Source organism: Zootoca vivipara, chromosome 16, assembly GCF_965207765.1.
Source record: "Zootoca vivipara chromosome 16, rZooViv2.hap1.1, whole genome shotgun sequence".
In the NCBI taxonomy this organism is placed as follows: Eukaryota; Metazoa; Chordata; class Lepidosauria; order Squamata; family Lacertidae; genus Zootoca; species Zootoca vivipara.
In genome coordinates, this window is record NC_142599.1 from 23,513,184 (window position 1) to 23,535,708 (window position 22,525).

The 22,525-nt window shown below is 43.1% G+C and overlaps 2 protein-coding genes across 9 annotated transcripts in view; one reads left to right on the forward strand and one right to left on the reverse strand.

Moving 5' to 3' along the window:
• Nucleotides 1-22,525, forward strand: part of LOC118076589 (acylphosphatase-2) — a 37,557-nt gene that overhangs the window by 351 nt on the left and 14,681 nt on the right. For 2 of the 8 annotated variants that reach the window (XM_088660101.1, XM_088660104.1), the window contains exons 1-2: nucleotides 5,378-5,662; nucleotides 7,878-7,999. The exons of 2 other annotated variants lie outside the window; for them this stretch is intronic. The gene's annotated coding sequence lies outside the window, so the exon portion shown is untranslated. Of the gene's footprint in view, nucleotides 1-5,377; nucleotides 5,663-7,877; nucleotides 8,000-14,010; nucleotides 14,142-22,525 lie in introns of those variants that run through there. 4 more of the 8 variants (XM_035099446.3, XM_088660103.1, XM_088660102.1 and 1 more) reach the window with 2 other exon arrangements.
• Nucleotides 770-21,416, reverse strand: TOP6BL (TOP6B like initiator of meiotic double strand breaks). Its single transcript, XM_088660107.1, is given in 15 exon segments — nucleotides 770-898; nucleotides 1,523-1,791; nucleotides 3,106-3,229; nucleotides 4,056-4,154; nucleotides 5,054-5,164; nucleotides 5,390-5,511; nucleotides 7,086-7,223; nucleotides 8,634-8,787; nucleotides 9,069-9,261; nucleotides 11,002-11,073; nucleotides 14,925-14,980; nucleotides 16,604-16,687; nucleotides 18,729-18,829; nucleotides 20,259-20,312; nucleotides 21,176-21,416. Coding segments are annotated over 15 exon segments (1,857 nt in total). The 5' UTR covers nucleotides 21,402-21,416; the 3' UTR covers nucleotides 770-844.

Genomic DNA, 22,525 nt, shown 5'->3' on the forward strand with positions numbered 1-22,525 from the left:
TGCAAGCGTTTCCCACGGCAAGCTCCACCCCCTCCCCATATTGCAGCGGTTGCACCGCTTCTCACCCCCCCCTCCCCAGTTCCCCGCTGCGAACAGACTGGTACCTCTCCCTCCCCCTCCCCTTCTTGCCGATAAGCGGAATGGTTTCGTTTTCCAGTATTCATTCGCCCAACTTCTCCTCCTAGGAAGAGGGGAGCCTCCATTTCTTTTTATTAATTGGAAGACAAGTCAGCAAATGCACAATAGTGAGGAGAGCTTCACCTACTGAATTTCTGTCTCATCCAGCTACGAAAGGCAGGAGCTCCCCTCACTTTTTGAAGAACAACAACCAAAAGGCTCCCCATAATTTATTGTGTATTTCTTTTGAAACTTTCCTCCTAAACTCTTGTCTCTTTGGTAAGGACAAAAATCCCCAAACTGTTTTGCTCTGTGCCTCCCCCTGTCTCTCAGAGCTTTCCTGCCCAGAATATCATTGCAAATTTCTCCACCTGATCCCTTTTCCTCTGGCAAATATGGAACCTGCCTTTACAAACTACATTCCTGCCTTGCACTTCTGGTGGTTTTATGCAGTTGTGTGCATGCTCTTTGACAATGCTTTGCCAATAATTTTTCAGGATTCTGCACTCCAGTGAATTGGTGTCTCCAAAATTAGGCAGGTGGGAGATTTCACTTTTCTTTGGTCCAGCAGTAGTGGTGGATATTTATTTGCCAAGGTTACATATTTGCTCTCCAATTCATCTTTGTAATAGAAGGGAAGTGAGACCATCAATGATTTCCCCCCTTTTATTGGCTTGCACAGAAATTCCAGAATGCAGAAAGACAATGTCCTCAGGCTGCAACCATTTCAGGATGTCCACTTGGCCAAGTTTGAGACCTCTTGTTTCCAAAAGTGATCATCCTGTAATACAAAAGTGAAATCAAATGAGGACATCAGAGAGAAGGCTATTTTCAGATTTAAACAGAAGTCTGTCCTAATATTATGTTCATATTCAGAGTCCCTCTGAGTTCCCACACTCTGAAGTTAGGCGGGTGGTGGCCAGGGAGCTAGTATGGTATTATTAAATGCAGGGCCCTATGTAATGGAATGTGCTCCCCAGAGAGCCTTGCTTGGTGCTAGATATCATGCCCTTTGATTCCCCATTGAAATCGTTATTTTCCCAGCCTTTCCAGAATATATTGTACATTTTTTACATTACATGTTAAAAACAGGTTTGAAAACAGAGTTGTTGAAACTGATTCCATTGAAGATCTGTATTTACCCAGTTTGGAAAACTGGAAAGGGCCTCTCAAAATGCCTTGCAAACCAGCTGTGAATACTGCTTCTCCACTCTTGGCCTTGTTTTGCAGATGGGTTGATAGAACTCACTGGTACTCCTCTGAGAACGTATTGGGGATCTTTGGCAATTAACCATATGATTAGTGGCACCTACTCCGTACACTGCTTTCTTTTGGTTATTAACTGGAACTGGGATGGGTCTTTTCATTCTGCTTTGGTTTCATAGTGCAATATTTCTTGACAAACCTGCCATAGATTTTCATTGCTTCGGATTTTCTTCACTGAAGGACCTGCAGACACCTCCTGGCTTTTATCTTGGAGAGCACCACACCCAATTTTAGTTGGATGTGAGAAGAAAGAGCTTGAAGAGGTGCCTGGTTCTACTAACAGACTCTTGTTCTTTTCCTGGCTTTTAGCCACCCCAGTGACAGGTGGGTGTCCTGAATCCTCCACATGGATCTCCCTGCTTCCTTTTTGGCTCATTCCACCACAGTCTGAACTGACAAGCAGAAGTCCTGCAGAATATAAAACCAGGGCAGGACACCCTTGGTGTTCATAAAGCCACACACTCAAGTACAATTTGTGAACCACAAACATGTACAGGTGCAACAAACAATGCTGAAACAGCACACACAAACAGAACTACCATTATGCTTCTCTCGTTCTTTCATTAATCTCATGTCACACATATGCAAAATTCACTTAGAGCATCTGGTGAGGGTCTATTCTGGATTTCTTTGCCTTCTAAAGCCAGATTTGCCTTCACAGCCTTCACAGTCCCTTTGCCTTAGATCAGGCATCCCCAAACTTCGGCCCTCCAGATGTTTTGGACTACAATTCATCTTCCCCGACCACTGGCCCTGTTAGCTAGGGATCATGGGAGTTGTAGGCCAAAACATCTGGAGGGCCGCAGTTTGGGGATGCCTGCCTTAGATGGAATTGTTCTCTGCTGATTTTTCTACAGACTCGCTAGTGTTACTTTAAATATTCTTACTATTTCTATGCTGCTTTTGAATTATCTTGTGATGGTTGTATTGCTGCTTCGACGGTTCCTGGCAAGTCAAAAGTTGACTTAAAATTTTATTAAATAGGGGCTACCCACCAATGCCCTTTCTTCAACTGGTTAATTTCTTATTTACACTGTAACCCAATAGCTTCATCTACTGAAAGGTGAAGAAATGACTGTACAATCCACCTCAGCCACCCCAAGTACACCCAAATTACCGGTTTAAATACACCCTGGTCTTCACCAAGCATAATCTGTTCCTAAGATAATGAGCTTCAACCCTGGCTTTCAGTTGTCTCATCTGGATGCCTTGGGAGCCAAAGTAAGGCAGGTGACTAGCTGATGGAATGTTTCTCATAGGTTTAATCAGGAGTCCAGATACCACATATAACAAAGCTCCATATAATTCAGACAGACAAGGAGACTAAAGGTTAATATTCCAGACCTTTGATCCCTTCAAAATCCTACTTAAAAAGAACCTGAAGACATTTCATTCTCAACATCACAAGAACCAGCTGGTGCTAGGACTGTGTTTTGAGCATTATATAATATAATTACTGCTGACAATAACTCACTAAATGAGCTTCAGATTGTTAAGGAGCCACTACTGATTTTTTGTGTGTGTCCAAGGCCTATAGGGAAACCTGCAGCAGCATCCGGGGGGGCGGGGGCAGTGTCTCTCATCATCTAAACTCCAGGATCTCTGCCCTGCCTTTCTCTCTCTCTTAATTACATTAAGTACATTTGATAAAACAAGTGTTCCAACAATGTACAACAAACTGGATCTCTGTCTTGACTTCACGAACACACTTTTCTAACGTACCTCTTCCTCTTTGCTCCAGCTGTGCAGCACTGAGGTTCGAGTCCAATAACTTCTGGTGAATGGTGGGTAAAGGAAGGTCTGCACTGAGCAGCCCTACTCCTGCCTCATCGTTTTTAGGCAATGGCTGCAAAAGAAGAAAGGGATACACCACAGACCATAGAATCTTAAGAGTTGGAAGGGACCCAGGGGCCATCTAGTCCCAGGGCCGTCTTAAGCACCTTTGGCACCCTGGCACTGTGGTGCGGAGATCGCTCCGGCGCCCCCCGCCCCGCCCCGATTCTCGTCGCAGTTGGTGGGCGCGGGCCCTCGGGCGGCTCGGCGCCCTTCCCTTAGAGCCGGCACTGTCTAGTCCAATCCCCTGCAATGCAGGAGTCTCATCTAAAGCATATACATGACAGGTGGCCATTCAACCTCTGCTTTAAAACCTCCAAGGAAGGAGAGTCAAGAAGGGAGGTGTTAGATCAACAGTGCTGGAACTCTCTCAGCAAATTCACTCTGCAGGCCTGACCTGATAAGGCATTTAATGAAATCAGTCACTATTATTATACCCCTTTTATGGGAAGGACAAATGAGGCTCAGCTTGTTGATTTGCCAAGCCCACTGTGAGTCCAGGGCTGAACTGAGAACCCAAGCCCACCAGCAGACATAGGTGCCATCTATGCAGGGCCATGGGGGCCCAGGCACTCACAATTTTTCAATGAGCACACCCCAGGCACCCTCTGTCGTTGGGGGCAAGGTGGTGCACCTGTCACCAGTCATCGTTAAAAGACATTTCTACACAAAATGGGCTAGACTGAGATCTGAGCTGGATTCTAGAATAGATATTTTGGTGGAAGATTAACTCTTTGCTGCTAATAGTTGCAATAAAGACTGTTCTGAACAGAAGATGGGTGGAGATAGCACAAGGATCTAAGGATGGCCAGCAAACAAGCTTAAACATAGAAACGTGCCCTTCTGGCGTCACATGCGCTGCTACATTTCCACTGTTTAAGAATGACTTTATTGAAGGTATCTTTGATGGTCACTTGGAACTTCTGGGTACCTGCAACCTACAAATAAATATAAACACAGGGAAAGAGAGAAACAGTTGTAGCTTTTACTCTCCATGAGGGAGGAAGTGAGCATGTCACTTTATTCTTATTCATTAGATTTATATACTGCGCTTTATCAAAAAGATCTCAGGGCGGTTCACAAGGTAAAATGGAGTCACTTAAATGGAGTAATCTGGAAGCATGCTTAAATTAACATAATTCATTTATTCATTACATTTATTTCCTACCTTTCCTCCCAGGAGCTCAAGGCAATATACATGATTTCCTCAACAACACGCCCCCCCCCCCGGCACCATCTTATATTGACAACCCTGGGAAGGAGGTTAGGCTGATAGAGAGTGACTAGGCACAATGGGGATTTGTATCCAGGTCTTCCCAGTCAAGGAAGAACACTGTAACGACTACACCAACCAGCTTCTCGTTGCCTTTGATGTGCTAACCACTTCTTCCTCTCAGATTGTATTTTAACTCTGAGCAATATAGCTTGAACATGTGTTTCTTCAGTTCATCACTTCACTTCCCCCTTGTTCCACATATGCCTTTCTAAAGTAAGTGCAAGGCATAAACCTTGAAAATCTCACTTCCTTATTCTATGCTTATTTGCACAGTTGCTACACCACCAATCCCAACGGCTCAGTGACATTTATTTATTTTATATGAATATACTGGCCTTCACCTTAGTTACAGGACAGTGTGTGGAAACAAAACAAGGACAAACTTAATAAGCTATATACCAAACTAAAATTACAGACGACACAAAAACATAATAAAACAACAGTTCCACAAGGGGAAACTCATAAAATTCATCCAGACCACCCCACCCCACCCCCCAAAAGAAGCTTGGTGGAAGAGGCGCATTGTAACGGTACCAGTAACATAAATCACTCTGGCCATACCTGCAAAGACTGGAAGCATTTCCTTCTGAACTCGCTGTCAGTGCTGCTTGAAACTATACTTGAAATGGCATCTGCCATGATGGGCAAAGACTGTGCCAGTTTCTGCTGTTCCTGTGAAGACCCAAGAACATTGCATGGCATTTGGATGTCTCACAGCCTATAAAAACCAGAGCAATATATCCCTATCCTCAGTCCCGACTCACTGCAATGGAAATCATACCACTTCTCCAGAGATAGATCTGTGACAAGAATTTGAAGATCCCAGACTCTCTGCCTCATGCCCCTCACCACAACCCTTGGCCTCAATGGTCTTTGTCTTCTGCAGGGAACTCTCACCTGGGACACTTTGTAATGCTGCTCCAGGATCCTACTAACCACTTCTTGGATGCAGCCTTTCACAGCTTGCTTGCTGCACAACAGGATAGGAGAGAGATGTGATAGGATCACTTGCCGGTCCCCTTCATCACACAAAGAGTGAAAATGACAAAGGATTAAATCAAGGATTACATCTAGGCAAAGGGCAGTGGACGCCAAGTGGCCAAGCTGCAAATATTATATGCAAAAGTTAGTACAAGAGGAATGTACCAAAACCTCAGAGATCACAGCAAGGTATATTTTAAGGAAACAAATACACTCTTTGATATTATATAGACAAATTGACCTGACTGGTCCTCTACAGAAGAACCAGAAAACAGGATGTCAGATAGGAACCAACCTTTTACTCATGAGCTTTATACTGTTTGAATGTAGGAATACTTAGCAAATGAAAAGGTTGGAATTCCCAAAAATACCTACCGGTATAAGGGCAATGTCTTTGTTAGGCCAACTAAAATGTCACAAAATAGTGTGCAAGCTTCTGAGTTCTCCAGAACTCTTCATCAGAGTGCTGGGGGGGGGGGCGTTTTGGCCATGAGTCTGCATCTTTTAAGAGCCTTATGATGTAATGGAGGAGGAAGCAAACGAAGTTCTGCATGTTTCAGGTTGCACCAAGGCACCTTTGAGGAGAAACACAAACTGATTCCCCATTTCTGGGTGGGTTACTCAGATCCAGTGCTTTTTTCCCTAGGGGGACACGGGTATGCATGCCCCTAAACATTTTGTGAATCTAAGTTTGGCCTCATTGAGGGGCAGCATTTCAATATGAGTAGGAAAATGAGAGTACCCCCAAACATATTTTTTAAAAAAGCACTGCTCAGATCTGTCTCCATCCTCAGGGGAAACATGCAGGTTCCTTGTGTTTATTAAAAATATAACTGTTAATTGTGGAGCTGTTCCTCTCAGCAAATCGCCCAAAGCAGAAACTTCCATGGCAAAGACAGTATCCTCCTCTTCAAATATGTATGAAGGTCTGCTTTTTAAAACCATGAAAAAACAAGTAGGGGATTACATGTTGAGAATTGTATAATGATGCATAGTAGGGAATCCAGAACAATTGACGAGTTTCTGTTCTAGGATCAGAGCATGTTAAGGGCCAAAAGCAGTGGAAAGCTAAAAGAGTGCACACACTTGGTTTGGCTCTGCTTCTCCAATGTCCTGGATTCTGAATCTGTGTGCATGCCCTTCTGCTCACAACCACTGTTGCAAATTGTTCTTTAACTGGGCAGTTATTTGAGGGAAATGGTCTCTAAACCACTTCCCTCCATCCTGGCAATTTGCATTTTGTCTGCCACCCTGGGTTCTTCAGAAAGAAGGGCAGTGTATAAAGAAGAAGAAGAAGAAGAAGAAGAAGAAGAAGAAGAAGAAGAAGAAGAAGAAGAAGAAGAAGAAGAAGAAGAAGAAGAAGAAGAAGAAGAAGAAGAAGCTTTGTTTCTAGAGACAACAGCTGTGAGGCCCCACTAAATGTTCTAAAAACCACATCTGCACAGAATTTGTATTTTTAGTGTGGGCTAAACATGACCCTAAAGATCAGTTTAAATAATTCATCATCTCTGGCCAGTCTTCAGATGGCAGATCATTCCAAAACTCATCTGGTGCATTATTAGATTATACTCCTCAGAATAATGTAGAAATATAAATAAATAGCAGTGTTTACAGAAATTATAGACTGTCTTGTCATTAAACTGATCTGAGTAGCTGAGAAAGAGGAAGAGCAGCAGCGTTTGTTCCTGAGCATCTGAGTCCTGTTGGTGGCTGGTATGAAGCTTGTATCTGACATCAGGTTTTGCAGTATCTAAGAGACAGAACACATCACATGGCATATATAGATAGCACCAGGGATGAATGACTGTATCAAAGCAATTGGATGGTGTCAGGTGAACTATGTGGGGGAGAACTAATTCCCCAGTATGTACTTCACCCCGTTTTTAAAATACCAGTACATATCTTTTTGTTTTGAAACTCTTTAGTTTAACACCCCTGCTGTGCAAGATGGCAGATTTGAAGGGCATCTGAAGACATTCCATCTTTGTACTTATGTCCACCTGCATGATGTAATGATTGTGCAAGAATTTTTTTTAAAATTATTTAGATTTGTATTGTAAAGATATAAAAAAATAAAGTAGGGCCAGCATCTCTTTTTAAAAGGAGGCTGGAGTTCAGGGCTATTTGACAAGCCCTCAAGCTCCGCCTCATCCTGAATAGTCACTGTCATTATAGCCCAAGCCGAAGTGAATAATCAAAGCAGGTTTTTTAATGTTGTCTGCAGGAGGGAGACCACCCTCCTGTCCCTCTATTTCTAACCTGTTCTGTTGTTATATGTTTCAAGTTGTTTAGTTTAAAGAAAGTGGCTGGCCTCTTATGGTCAAGCTGTATCACAAACCGGAAGTCAGTGGAAGGCTACCTCCTGCTCCAGCTGACCACTGATTTTTTTTTACTCTGCCTCCAGGAGGACTTAACCCTTGCCTCTGTGCTCCACTCCTCCACTGACCAAGAAGCAGTGTGTTCAGTTTGAATGCAGAAGACACAGATTCCTATCCTCAAGTTGTGAAGCTAAGTGGATGGCCTTAGGTGAGCCACTCATTTCTCACCTATACCTAGACACCTAACTACATGTTATATTGGTAGCATGCTTCTTTGCATGCTCCCTAGTTTTCCCATCACCAAAAGTGTTGTTGCATGAGTTTTCACCAAGGATGAATGCTTGTTCGGTCATATGTGTGATTATCCCTCAGGGTCCATTCCAACTCTACAATTCTATTATTCCCGAATACTGTCCAATCACGCTTTTCCATGCAAATATCCATATGCTCTTCCTAAACCAGTGATTATATCCCATCAACCTTCTGCTTAATTTCTTTCATTCTAGCCAAATAATCCCTCCTTCTCTCTTGCATTTCATTTAAAAAAACAACTTGCATTGGCTATTTCTGTTCACCAGATACCACCAGAACATTTTTCTTTTCTTACTTGTTACTTCTATGCATGACATGAGTTGCTGGCAACCCTAAGTTACGTAGTTCTTCAGAGGGTAAATAGGAAAGTTGTTATTTGCACTGAAAATATAATATACAAAATATTTCTGCTTTCAGTCCCAGGGTTTCATGAGACTCCCCAGAGAAGTTACATGGATAGCATATATTTTTCATGTTCACACTGGGCATAAGTACCGTAGTTGTGCAAGTGACAAATATATCACCTTTACCTTCTTCCCAATGGGGATCTGAATTCAGTGTTGCCTGATAGCCATATTTCTCCCATGCTATTAGACATGAAGGATCTTTTAAAAAAGAACATGATGCTTCCTTTGTGGAGAACAATACAGGCAGACCTGCTGGGTCATAAAGAAAGATATATTACTAGCTAAGGAAAAAACACCTGGCAGCAAATGAATTGTGGTATTGATATTACAGTACATGGGCGTAGCCAGGATTTTTGTTGGGGGAGGGAGGACTTGGTTAGGGCGGGCAGGACTTGGGGGGGCAGAACCAACATGATTGGTCAGTTAGTTAAGTATTTCTATTGTTTTACTTGATGGGGGGGGCAGCTACGACTATGTTACAGTAGACCTGCAAACAGTGAACCTTACTCCATGTAGATTCACTTTGACCTTCCACTCACCGATCACAGCAAAGGATACAGAGACAGCTGCTATTTGTGCTGGCTTGTTAGGGTATGGTTTCTGGCAGGGACACAGGGAAACAACAGGCATGAGCCTTAGCTCTCCACTGAAGCCTCTTTCAGCTACCTCATCTGGAATTAAGAGGCAAATTGGTTCACCAGTCATGGGGTGGATTTTGTCACAAGATGAAGGCACATCCCTGGCTGCTGACCTGGTCATACACACAAAAGAAAGGCATAAAGGGGCTTAGGAAGAAAACAAGGAAATAGCAGGAGGAAGGCAAGACTGGCCATGGGCTAAACCAGCTTTCTCCAACCTAGTGTTCCTCAGGTGTTTTGGACTGCAACTCCCATCAGCTCCAGCCAGCATGGAGGGCACCAGCTTGAGGAAGGCAGGGCTATACCATCGTGTTTTCAGGCCACATTTGACATCCACCTGCAGCTAACAGCGGGATCTGTACTGCATTGACGGTTCAGATAAATTTGTATCAATCAGCACTCTTATTAGGTTTGTCACATCTGTGAGCTAAACAAATTCAAATTATGCAATCAGGGGGGGAAACCCACATTTTGTGACTGGTTATAATTTGCTCAAGTTACACAGACTCACATAAATTTCATTAGAACACTGTAATTTATTTTTGAGCAAACATACATGGGATTGGATAGCACCTTCTTTTTGCTACAGGTTAACGTACACACACACACAAAGCATGGTGAAAATCTCTTTCAAGCGGTACAGTCAGTAAGACAAGTGTAGCCTGCAACAAAATGTTGCAGTGTATCCTTGTTTTCTAATGGGAATCCTTCTGTTTAGGGTTTCAACCCATCCAGCCTGCCATGCCCCCATAGCTGCCAAGTTTTCCCTTTTCTCGCGAGGAAGCCTATTCAGCATAAGGGAAAATCCCTTTAAAAAAGGGATAACTTGGCAGCTATGCATGCCCCCCCCCCAATTATCCACTCAGAGTCCCTTAATTTTCCATGGCCACCTGGAGGGCATCTGAAGACATTCCATCTTCATACTTATTTATGGGGTTGTGGGTATGTGGCACTGTCTCATAGTTGCCTATGACAGGTCCCACTTGGCGGCTAGCTTTGGTTTTTCTAAGGTGCTTGTTTGACAAAAGCCAGGGATCCTTACTACACATCCAGCTCTCCGCTCCCATGTCCACCAGATGGCAACACAGACTGCTTATGAGATAAGGTGTTCTCTTCCACTTCGTTTAAAAAAACCCCATCTCAGCCAGTATTTTTGCAAGCAAATAACTGAGGTGCCTAAAGCAGGGCTTTGTGACCAGAAGATTAAGGAGATGAAGGAAATATTCTGGCGCCCAGACTCCTTCACCCTGCAGCAGCATTGCTTAACCCTCTCAATGTCTGGCATTCATCCTAAATTCAGCAATGGAAACTTACTAAGGTCACCTACAGCAGTGTTGTAGTAGAGTTCCTGTAAACTGACACACAGCTTGTACAGGAGAACTTCCAGTCCATTGTGCCCAAAATCTTTTGGCTCCAGTTTTATAAAACAGGAAGAGTAACAAATCTACCCCCTTTTAATCTTTTCATCATGCCTCATACAATCCCAAACATTCCACTAGTGTTCCTGAATCCCATCTCCATTATTAATGCTGAACATATACCATAGTTCTAGTTACAGGTAGGTAGCCGTGTTGGTCTGAGTCGAAACAAAATTAAAAAATTCATTCAGTAGCACCTTAAAGACCAACTAAGTTTTTATTTTGGTATGAGCTTTTGTGTGCATGCACACTTCGTCAGATATCTTCGTCAGTGGTATCTGACGAAGTGCGCATGCACACGAAAGCTCATACCAAAACAAAAACTTAGTTGGTCTTTAAGGTGCTACTGAAGGAATTTTTTAATTTTGTTTCAACATATACCAGTAACTGCTAACTTAGTGCCTGCACTACAGAACCCTTCCTCCAACTCCTCACCTCACAAAATGATTTCCTTCACTCAGTAGTCTTGTCCCACCTGGCAAACATGTGGCAGCTCCCCTCTCTGTGCTAGATAACAGAAGGAATATATATTTTGAACAATCACAGCATTTGTTTTGTTTTGTTTTATCGTGAAACAGAGCGCCAATAAAAAAAATAAACAAGACTCCCTTCTACACCCTTTCCTTAGCAAGCAATGCTCACAATTTTCAATTAGCACTGCACACATTCTAAAAGGAGCAACACAGAATATGCCACAGCATGACCAAGTTATATGACTGGGCCAATCAATTTTCAAGAACTTTAGGACACTTGAACTTTAGGAATAATAGCTTGAACCTGGACACCATATCCATCTTTCGAAGGGGAAAGAGAGAGAGAGAGAAATGGAGATAAATAATATAAATAAGTGGGACCTACAACAACATGTCACAGAATAGAGTGCTACCATTTAGGGCACTGAAGAGAACTGAAACAGCAGCAGCGGATTTGCTTTGGGTTTTGCTTTGATTTTCATATTCTCCCAGGATTGGGAAGTTCATTCGTTTTCAGTTAAAGAGAGCGCAAGATAAGTTACTAATGCTGTTTAGACTCCTCTGATAGTTTCAGGACCTTTAACATACAAATTACACTGGGGTGTAACAACTTCACTGCTGATAGCCACTTCCCAAAAGTGAATAACAATTCCTCCCTGAAAAGGAGCTTACTAAATGAAAACACTCTGACCTGCAGGCAAGACACAGAAAAATCCAGAAGTATCTGCAAACTGTGGATTCTGCAGTCTTTTCTTATGGACCTTTTCTTTTTAAGGTAAAATAGAGAATCAAAGCTGCTCTTCCTTTGTCCTTTATATTCAACAAAATGGTGTATGATATTTTAAAGGTATTGATAAAAGGGAGATGAAGATTATGTTTTGGGATTAGGAACAAAAATGCTAACACAAACAATTTAAGATGAAGGAAGTCTGGGCAGTACCATCCATCTCCCCTCGCTACCTCACTTTTTACCCGAAAAGAGATTGGGCTTTAGAGCTATGTACATATTGTTGCCTTAAAATGTTGCTAGGTCATTCTTTTTCTCAATTCAGATCAAAGCTGTTGTGGAGCAAAACACATCAAAATGCAGGTTACAGGTAGGTAGCCGTGTTGGTCTGGGTCGAAGTAAAATAAAAAAATTCCTTCAGTAGCACCTTAAAGACCAACTAAGTTTTTATTTTGGTATGAGCTTTCGTGTGCATGCACACTTCTTCAGATACAGTGAAATAGGAGTCCCCAGGCACTTATGTAGAGAAGGGGTGGGGAGGGGGTGGGGATGGGGAGGGGAGGGGGGATCACTCAGAAGGGTGGTGGAAGTGGGTGATTGACTGACTGATAGCTGTTGATGACCAAAAACGACTGCAAATGGTTTTGCATGAAAAAGCAAGGGTTGAGATGGCTGAAGATCGCTTATCATGTATAATGAGATAAGAATCCGATATCTCTGTTCAAACCAGGTCCCTCCATGGTTTTGAGCTTGGTGATAAGTTGTAATTCAGCAACTTCTCTTTCCAGTCTATTTCTGAAATTCTTTTGTAGTAAGACAGCTACTTTGAGATCTTGTATAGAATGTCCTGGGAGATTGAAGTGTTCTCCTACTGGTTTTTCTGTCTTCTGGTTCCTGATGTCAGATTTATGTCCATTTATCCTTTGGCGTAGGGTTTGGCCTGTTTGTCCAATATAGAGAGCTGAAGGGCACTGTTGGCATTTGATGGCATACACAATGTTAGAAGATGAGCAATTAAATAGTCCTGAGATGGTATGTTGGATGTTGTTGGGGCCAGTAATGATGTTGTCCGGGTGTATGTGGCAGCAAAGTTGGCATCTGGGTTTATTGCAGGCTCTGGTACCAGTGTCCATGTTAAGTCTGGTGGTTGTATTATTGTGGGTGAGGAGTTGTTTAAGATTGGGTGGCTGTCTGTAGGCAATGAAAGGTCTTCCTCCCAGAGCTTGAGAAAGGGAGCTGTCATTGTCCAGGAGAGGCTGTAGATCTCTGATGATGCGTTGTACTGTTTTAACTTGGGAGCTGTATGTGATGACTAGTGGTGTTCTGTTATTTTCTTTTTTGGGTCTGTCTTGCAGCAGGTTCTCTCTAGGTATCAGTCTGGCTCTGTTGATCTGTTGTTTAACTTCATCAGGTGGATATTTTAGTTCTAAAAAGGTTTGCTGTAGATCTCTTAGGTGAGATTCTCTGTCTGTAGAGTTGGAACAGATGCGGTTGTAACGTAGGGCCTGGCTGTATACGATGGATTGTTTGGTATGTTTGGGATGGTAGCTAGAAGCATGTAGATATGTTTGTCGGTCAGTTGGTTTTCTGTATAAGGTGGTGTCTATATGTCCATCCTGTATTTTTATAGTAGTGTCCAAAAAAATTATTTCTTGCATAGATTGGTTCATTGTTAGGTTGATGGTGGGGAGAAAGTCATTGAATGTCTGGTGGAAGGTTTCCAGGGTCTGTTGTCCATGTGTCCAGATAATAAAAATATCGTCAATGTATCGCAGGTACAAGAGAGGTTTGAGTAGGTAGGAGTTTAGGAAACGTTGTTCTAAATCTGCCATGAAGATGTTGGCATACTGTGGGGCCATGCGGGTGCCCATGGCTGTGCCGCTGATCTGGAGGAACAGGTCATCACCAAATTTGAAGTGGTTGTGGGTAAGGACAAAGTGGCAGAGTTTGGTAGCAAAGTCCGCTGTGGTTTTATCTGAAATGGTGTTCCTTATGCAGTATTCTTAAGAAATGACAGGATAGTTGTGGGTTGTGGCTAACATTGTGTGCACACTTCACAAACCAGCAACAGGCGCACACTGGATGCAGAGTAAACAGAAGTGCGCACACAGCCTCAATGTTAAATAAGAGCCTGTTCAGCCTAACACAGGCCACACTGCCAAGTGCCAAACTTATTCAGGGCAGTTAAATTTCACACTCTTCTGAAGCCAGTGAAAGGAGAACAGGACATCCTTTGTTCTTGGCACACACTGAGTAGGAACTGACAGCAAAGCCACCAGGACAGACCTGCCTGCAGAATTCAACACAGGCAATTCTGCAAACCAAATGAGATTGATAGATATTCTTACAATCTCTCCTGTTCTCAAGGAAAACCTGTAAGTACGTTGGCCCTAAAATGTTTAGTTTAGAAACCATATATACATGTGAGATGGAAGTGTGCCTGTAGGCTTTTGAAGTGACAACAAAAGACAATAAAGATATCTGTGTTTAGCAGTTTGGACTTACACTGATGAAAGAAAGCCCCAAGTACCAACCTAGCAGTCCTGCCAACCTAGCAGTTCGAAAGCACGTCAAAATGCAAGTAGATAAATAGGAACCGCTACAGCGGGAAGGTAAACGGCGTTTCCACGTGCTGCTCTGGTTCACCAGAAGCGGCTTTGTCATGCTGGCCACATGACCTGGAAGCTATACGCCGGCTCCCTCGGCCAATAATGCGAGATGAGCGCGCAACCCCAGAGTCGGTCACGACTGGACCTAATGGTCAGGGGTCTCTTTACCTTTACCTCAGGATACATGTTTGGGTTACAACCCTGAGCAGGAGCTGCCCTCCTAGCAGGTAAAGGATGCACTGCAATGTTGTTTTTATTTGGGGGGGGGGGTTTGGGGAGTTCAGGTCCCTTGTAGTATCATACAGTGATTATGCTATACTGAGTCATGGTTAACTCAGTCATGGATAGCAGGTGTTTCAGGTATCTGCCACACATATAGAGAAGAGGCATGCCTCAGCTCTCTTGTTGCTAGGCCAGGGAATGGGTTCTTCCCCCCCCCCTTTTCAGCAGGCGTGATAACTATTGTTTCGTGTCAACTGGCTGAACAACTGAACCTTATAAACCTTTTACAGCTGTTAATATTACTTTGTGGAGGAAACATTTACTTACTTATAGGTCTCAGCAAAGATTGAGCCATTCACTTTTACACAATAATGAAATTTTACCTACAGAGCAGAGCAGTAGAGAATTCAAGTTAAACTCAAAACAACAAAGAAACCGGAAGTGGCTTTCTATCAAGACAGACAATGGGTCCATCTAAGCTCAGTTTTGCCGCTTGTGTCATCGGGGGGGGGGGGCAGGGAAGATCTGCATCCCCATCTGTGCTAGGATGGAGAAGTGCTGAGAGACTGCAATGCCCATGGTAAGCCAGGCAAAAAGCACAATGTTTTAGTAAAGAAGGAGTGAATATTAATAAGGAATATGGGGGCTGTGATGGAAGTTCATAAGAAACAAGGGGAAATGAATAAGTGGTGAAAAATAATAAAAATTATTTGTAACAGCAAGAAATACTGGCTTCTACCATGCCCAACCTTTGCACTTCACCCACTCACTTTTGCACTTCAGCCATGGACACTTCGATGTGGCCCCAGAGGGTTTGCCATCTGTCAATCCCTGGAAAATGTTAACCATCCCTCATCTACACTGTCTGGCAGTAGCTCTCCAAGGTCTCAGACAGGAGATTTTTCCAGCCCCACCAGAAGATGGCAGGGACTGAACCTGGGAACTTTTGCATACATGGTATACTGAGCTACAGCCTTTGCCTGCAAGACTGGGTAAGAAGAGATGGGATCTGCACAGTAGTCAATATATTTGTAGCTATAACTAAGTACAGGTGAGCCATATGAAACACAAAGCAATTTTACATCCTGCAGTATGACCTATGTCCAAGAGTTTAATCTGAAAATGTTGGCAAGTATTTCCACCACCACCCCACACACCTTTCCTGCAGCAAAGTGGTTGGGCAGGCGGGCTGGCTGAAGGAAGAATATCTCTCAGAAAGTGCTATGTTAGTCCTCAATCCTGACATTGGAAGGCATGGCTTCTGAGTTGGAGATATGGCTTCCATGAGGTTCTCATCCCCAACAATCTCTACTTTTGCAAAACACACTTTGGCTGGTGCACATTTGTTTTCAGTGTCCAGGTGGTGTGTTAACTGGGGGTGGGGAGTAATACTGAAGCACTAGCTATGTTTCTCCCCTCCCTGCCTGTTCTTTTGTCAATCAGCCTACAGCCCTCATAAATTCCAATTAACTTTGCACCTGTGCTTATTGGCATGCTATCATTAAGCAATCACTCCTCAAGAAATGCAGAGTAAACTTTGCATGAAACCCAGAGTAAACAATATGTTTACATGCAGACAATGACTGTGTGCATGCCTAGTTCTGTCTACTTCACACCCTAGCTCTGCCAGCAACCAATGAAGCACGGCAGATGTGGCAGGCACTAAACCCATTTAATCTCATTCCCTTTTAAATACCTTTAGACACAATGTGTACACACCAAGCCCCATGGCGGCATTCTTCATATTGCATAAGAACTGCAAAATATGCATTTCCTCCCTTGTATAAAAATAAAATGAATAAAATCAAGCCAAACGACATCTAGAAAGAGGGCGGTCTAGCATCTGGACTGCTTCAAAGGTCAAGGATGAGAACTATCCTCTTATTCAGCTCCTTGAACATCTTCCTAGATCCCAAGTTAGCACCCCCATTTTCAACCAACTAGTCCTAAGGAGGCTTCCGATGGAATGATATTCTACAAAACCAAACGCAGAAGTGGAATCTTACTGTTGTGTGCGTAAGGCTGATCCGGTGGATGAATTGCTTCAATGCCAAACAGTCCTCATCAATAGCTCCAGATTTCTCATCAAGCTGAAAAGCGACAAGATGCACCATGTTAGAATCATAGAATCATAGAGTTGGAAGAGACCACAAGGGCCATCCAGTCCAACCCAAGAGCCCTTTTCCAAAAACTTTGCCTTAAAGCTGTATTTTATTCCGTAAGCTACCAAAGATCTCAATTTATTTCATGTCACCGCTTTGCGTGGCCATCAAATCCTCAGTTTCAATTTAGAGACTGAAAACACTGATAAGGGAAAGGAGAGGGCATGCAATTCTTTCTTTGTTACTGTAAAGCATTTTAAGCCAACCAGGACCTGGGAAGTGCACTTTATATTTCAAACAAACAAGACTCCCGTTTCCTCTTACTGTCTGTTTTGTGAAATGTGGGAACCAATAAATTTTTAATACATCTGTTTGCACATGGCACAACCCACCACCTTACATAAGAGAGACTGTGCAAGGGGATTTTCTTCACTCGCTAGTTCAAATCAGAATCTAGGTGCTTGAACTGTCATTGTGTTGTGAACAAGAACCAGGCCACTGACTTTAATTTTTGAGGTAGTTGTACCAGAAGCACTAATGTGCTTTACGTTTATGGTGGTGGTGCGGGAATACCTCCCTGCCTGCCAGCAGTTTTCTGTGGATTTTAGGCATCTATATAGCCCATTTTAATTGGGACCCAGGTGGCGCTGTGGTTAAATCACTGAGCCTAGGGCTTGCTGATCAGAAGGTCGGCGGTTCGAATCCCTGTGACGGGGTGAGCTCCCGTTGCTTGGTCCCAGCTCCTGCCAACCTAGCAGTTCGAAAGCACGTCAAAATGCAAGTAGATAAATAGGAACCGCTACAGCGGGAAGGTAAACGGTGTTTCCATGTGCTGCTCTGGTTTGCCAGAAGCAGCTTTGTCATGCTGGCCACATGACCGGAAGCTATACGCCGGCTCCCTCGGCCAATAATGCGAGATGAGCGCGCAACCCCAGAGTCGGTCACGACTGGACCTAATGGTCAGGGGTCCCTTTACCTTTACCTTTTATAGCCCATTTTAGTATACACATGTTCTAGAAAAACACTGCGACAGCAACGGCAGTTTTGGAGCAGGTTTCAGTTTTGTAGGGCAGATAAGTAGGACTGGTCTACAAAGCTGTCCCACCTAAACATCTCTCTGAAGAGAAGGCAAGAGGCCAAGATACATGAAAAAGGGACAGCTGCAGATTCCCACCCTCTCACAGTTGTGAAGACTGGCACCATAAAAGCCAGAGGCTTTTGGAGATGTGAGTTCAGAGTCCCGAGACTCTTGGAAATGAAAACATGGACTTAGACTATGGTTGTTAAAAGAGAAAAAAAAAACCCTGTTAATATCACCTCTAGTTTGGCCCTCAATCCCCCTGCAGGAACAGAGGTAGCATATTTATTTGCAAGCAACTATTAGTAAAAAAGCTAGAGACAACTTTCAAGTTCAAGCAGTTGCAAAAAAAGAAATCCCCCCCCCCCAAGAAAACTAGCAAACCCTCCTGGGGCTTGATAGTACAACAAAGAGCTATGAAGCTTTCATTGTTACATGGAAAGATATAACACCTTGCTGTTAGATGCAGTTGCAGTAAATTTCTAACCAGATGCCTCACAGGAAATCTACCGGTAATTGAAATTTTGCAGGCCAGATCTTATAGGGCATCAGTGTTTGAGGAAAAGCAGCAGCAGGGATTTCAGAGAGATTTATAGCTAACAAAGCTGCAGACAGGCCAATATGTCCTCATAATTGTTCACAGGGCTGGCATGTCCAATGCCACCGGGTTGTCCACATTGTGTACACATCTAGTGTACTCCAACTGCTAGTTTGGGAAGAAGTGAACACAAGTCATTAGCCACAATCCATATCTTTCCTTTAGTTTCTAATGAAATACTGCATTTTGATGTGTGTTTTTCCCATCCTGTTTTGATCCAAATTGAGAAAAAGAACAACCTAGCTTTGTTTTAAGGTGGTAATATGTGCACAACCTAAGGTATCATCCAGGCTCTGCGGGATAATTTGCACCAGGTTTGAGAATTAAGAGCCAAGCCCACAGAAGAGTCTAACCTCAAAGGAGAGTTGAAAAGGCATGATGTCTATACATTCATGGGGACACCCTCTTCCACTCAAGGCTTTGCTCTGGCATAAAGGCAGCAAATCTTTTATTTCTGCAGGAGGGAGAATTACTAATGTAAGACAAACATTGTAAAGCCAGCAAATAAATCCTGTTCCCTGGGTAAAACTATGGTTAGAAGACATGGAACGGTGGTTTGTATGTAGCTGTCCCCAATACATCTTCCTTACAATGATTCAGGGATGGTGCAGACCTTTTAATGTTGGTTCCAGGTGCTGGTTAATAGGAACCTAGCATTAACAGTGAATAAGACTGATACTCGCTTTTTCTTTAATGGTGCTTAAGCCATAGGGAGATGACCACTATATTTGGAAAGATTTAGTGACCAGTGGTCAATTTGCTGTCCAGGAGCTAACTGGTGAAGGATAATTTCAAAGCCCCCCTCCCTTCTTATCACTCTTTGCAATCTTTCAAACTGAGGTCTGCCTTTTACAGAAGACAATGCTTTATCTGGCTTACAAAGTACAACACCTAGCCACCCTAATAAGATAGACCGGGGGGGGGGGGGATTCAGTCTTGTGAAGGGAATGGGTGGGAGGATGGAGCACACATTCACACAGTTGGCTTCTTAATTGTGCTTAAAAGGGAGCCAGTATTATGTCTGGACCAGTAAGCGCTGAGTGAATTTGCAATATTAGAGCTCAGGAGGGAATCCCTATGTCTGATTGATTGCTTATAGCAGGCATCCCCAAACTTCGGCCCTCCAGATGTTTTGGACTACAATTCCCATCTTCCCCGACCACTGGTCCTGTTAGCTAGGGATCATGGGAGTTGTAGGCCAAAACATCTGGAGGGCTGCAGTTTGGGGATGCCTGGCTTATAGCAATCTGTGGCTTTGCTCACTTGCCTGAAGCATCCCAAGTTACTGTTCTGTGGGTGGTGGTCAGGATTGTATGGGTCAGGGGAAGGGAGGTGGGTGGTCCTGTCTTTGGGTATATGAGGACTAAACTAAGTGACCTTTTTTAGTTGCTTCCAACTCTGGCTCTAAAATGAAACTAGCAAGGTTCATATTTAGGACAGCTTTACCATGTTTTATTAGTTTGAAGGAGGAGACACAGATAAATCGCAGGGGAACACTGCTGTTCTTGCTGCGCAGAAACTGTGAAATTACCTGGCACCAATTAACTTCATTATGGGAAGAAAAGCAACTAGACATTAACTCTCCCACACTGATGTTAGCACAGCATGTGAACAATTTCCTACCTAAGGCATGATTATATTATGTGGAGTAAGGTAGGACAGGCCTGAACTGATTCCACAAGGCTCAACTCGTGATTCCCCTCACCCCTGTAGTGGGGCATGATTTGCCATAAATTCAAGCACTGCCTGGGCCTTCTAAAGCTACCTGTTACTTAGGACATTATTATGGGATGCAAGCCTTAAGCCTGAGCTGTCTCCAAGATAAGGAAATCTACAGCCACAATCTAGAAGCTTCAGACATTGGTAACTGAAAGGCTATTTACCTCTACACATCTGATCACTGAGAAGTTTGTAGCAGAAGTCACCTTTTGCTGAAACTGCAAGGAACAAACAAGTGACAACTTTTATTGTCTGTATTTTATTTAAGATTTCTGTTAAGTTCTATGAATAATGACACATCAAAATACAGCTTTCAGACGTGCAGTCTATTGCACCAAAACCACCAAATAGTCTTGTGGTACCTTAAAGGCTAACTCGTTTTTATTATGCCATACAGTATAACCTTTTGTGGATGAGCGCCCTCTTCATCTGATGCATGGAGTGTGATCCTCCGTTGTCAGGTGTCAAGGGGAAAAGGCAAAAGTCAGAGTTAAATGGCAGCGGAATGCAAAAAGTAAGGTCTGTGACAACTCAATTACAGCAGAAATGTATGTAAAATCTGCTTCACGGCAGCAGTAATAGGAGATTCAAGACTGGTTGTAGCATGAGGGAGAGTGAGTACCTCAAGTGGTAAGTGCTAGAAGGACAGGACTATGTGTGCCAAGTGTACCCCTTAAGCTAGCTTCCTGCCTACATGTACAGTGAACAATGCAGACTTGTAGCCAGTGTTCTAGTAAGATTTAACTGCCAGTCAAGTCAGCTTTTTTGTATGAAATAGGAGGGAGTGACATTTTGTCCTTTGCTCCAAATAGCAAAACATATTGGTCTGGCACTGTGATTAAAACACAAATCAGTTTAACCTTGCTGAGTAAAATGAGAGTACAATGGGAAAGCTGCAAATAGTCATCCAAACTATTGGTAGTCATTAAGAGGGCATGTGGGCCTGAAAATGGTCGCTGGGGGGGGGTATTCCTAGTTGGTAAATATGATGGCATTATCCAGTTCTACCTGCTTTTTTTTACCCCTCTGTAAAATATAGACATTGTAAGAGTCCTGAAGGCACCATTTAAACTATACTCACTAATAGTAGTACAGTGGGAATGATGCACACGCTGGAAAGAATCTTCAATGTCCACTGAAACTACAAGTATTCCTTCTAATGTGGAAAATCCTTCTGACTGTTCTTCTTTTGCATACTGAAGGCGAACAAATAGATATTCTAGAATCTGAAATTGTAAAGAGCCTTGTGAAACATGCAGTAAAGCAGTAAAGAGCACTGTGAAACATGCAGTAAAGCATGTAATCATATACACAAATTCTGTCCTGAAAGAGGAGTGTGGACACACACTATCCTGTTCTACTAATTTGAGTACTGGCAGGATTGAAACCACCACCTGGCCTTGGAAATGGGATGGTCTGGTGTCATGCCCTAAAAGCTTCAATGGGATTACAGGCAATTCTGGGTCCAAGGCAGCATTCAGTTTCTCTTACTGCAACCACACAATTCTAGAATGCCAATGTTACTCAAACCTTTTCTTTTGTCCCAAGGATTGTGGTATGATTTTTTTACTGGGTCTATTTTGAATTTCCAAGTGGGGTTCTTTCTCTAAAAGGTTTGAAAATCAGAAATAAATATAAGGCAGTTTTATTTTAGGATAGAGGTCTCATCCACAGCAGTTCTAAAGGTTATCAGTCTCAGAAATAAATATCTGCTACTGGGGTTTTTTTTCTTCTCCTTTTGCTTCCTGAAACTGCTGAATGGATCAGGCGATCTTAATCCAGGAGTAAATTCTGAAATCTTGGCTGGGGAATCACAGCAAAGCTGGAGGGAGAAAGTCCTTTGGAAGAAAACAGCTTGCAACAACAAATGTTGTCTGTCCTAGGGGAAGAAAATGTTTGTGTACTGGCAAAGTACACTGAAATAGCAAAGCCCTTCTCCTCCAGCAGCCCTAGATTCTGTAATCCTTGGCAGCAAGGTAAAAAGTGGATTAGATTAGAATGTATCAGGCAGCACCACTGCCAGCATCATTACCTCTTCACAGAGTTTTCCCCTCAGGTGGGAGGTTTCCAAATGCCCCACATCAACTGAATGCCATTGTTTTAGCCCCTAATGTTTCTCTACACGATATACAAACACCCTAGCTTTACTTTGACAATTGAAAATTTTGCTCAACAGAAGGTTCCCTCAACGTGAAAGCCACAAGGCCCTGAGCAATATACAGCAGGTGTTCTCAGTGGCCACTAGAGGGTAGAATAAGAGCATGTTGTAGTACATCAATTAAGCATAGAGATTATAATATAATGCTGACTCTGGGCCATGTTGCTTCATAGGTCAGATAAAAAGAAATTGCATTCAAATGCAATTATTGTAGTCTCCCCCACTAAAAGATGCTGTTCGGATTATCTGTTTTGGTCTTCAGCACTAGAACAC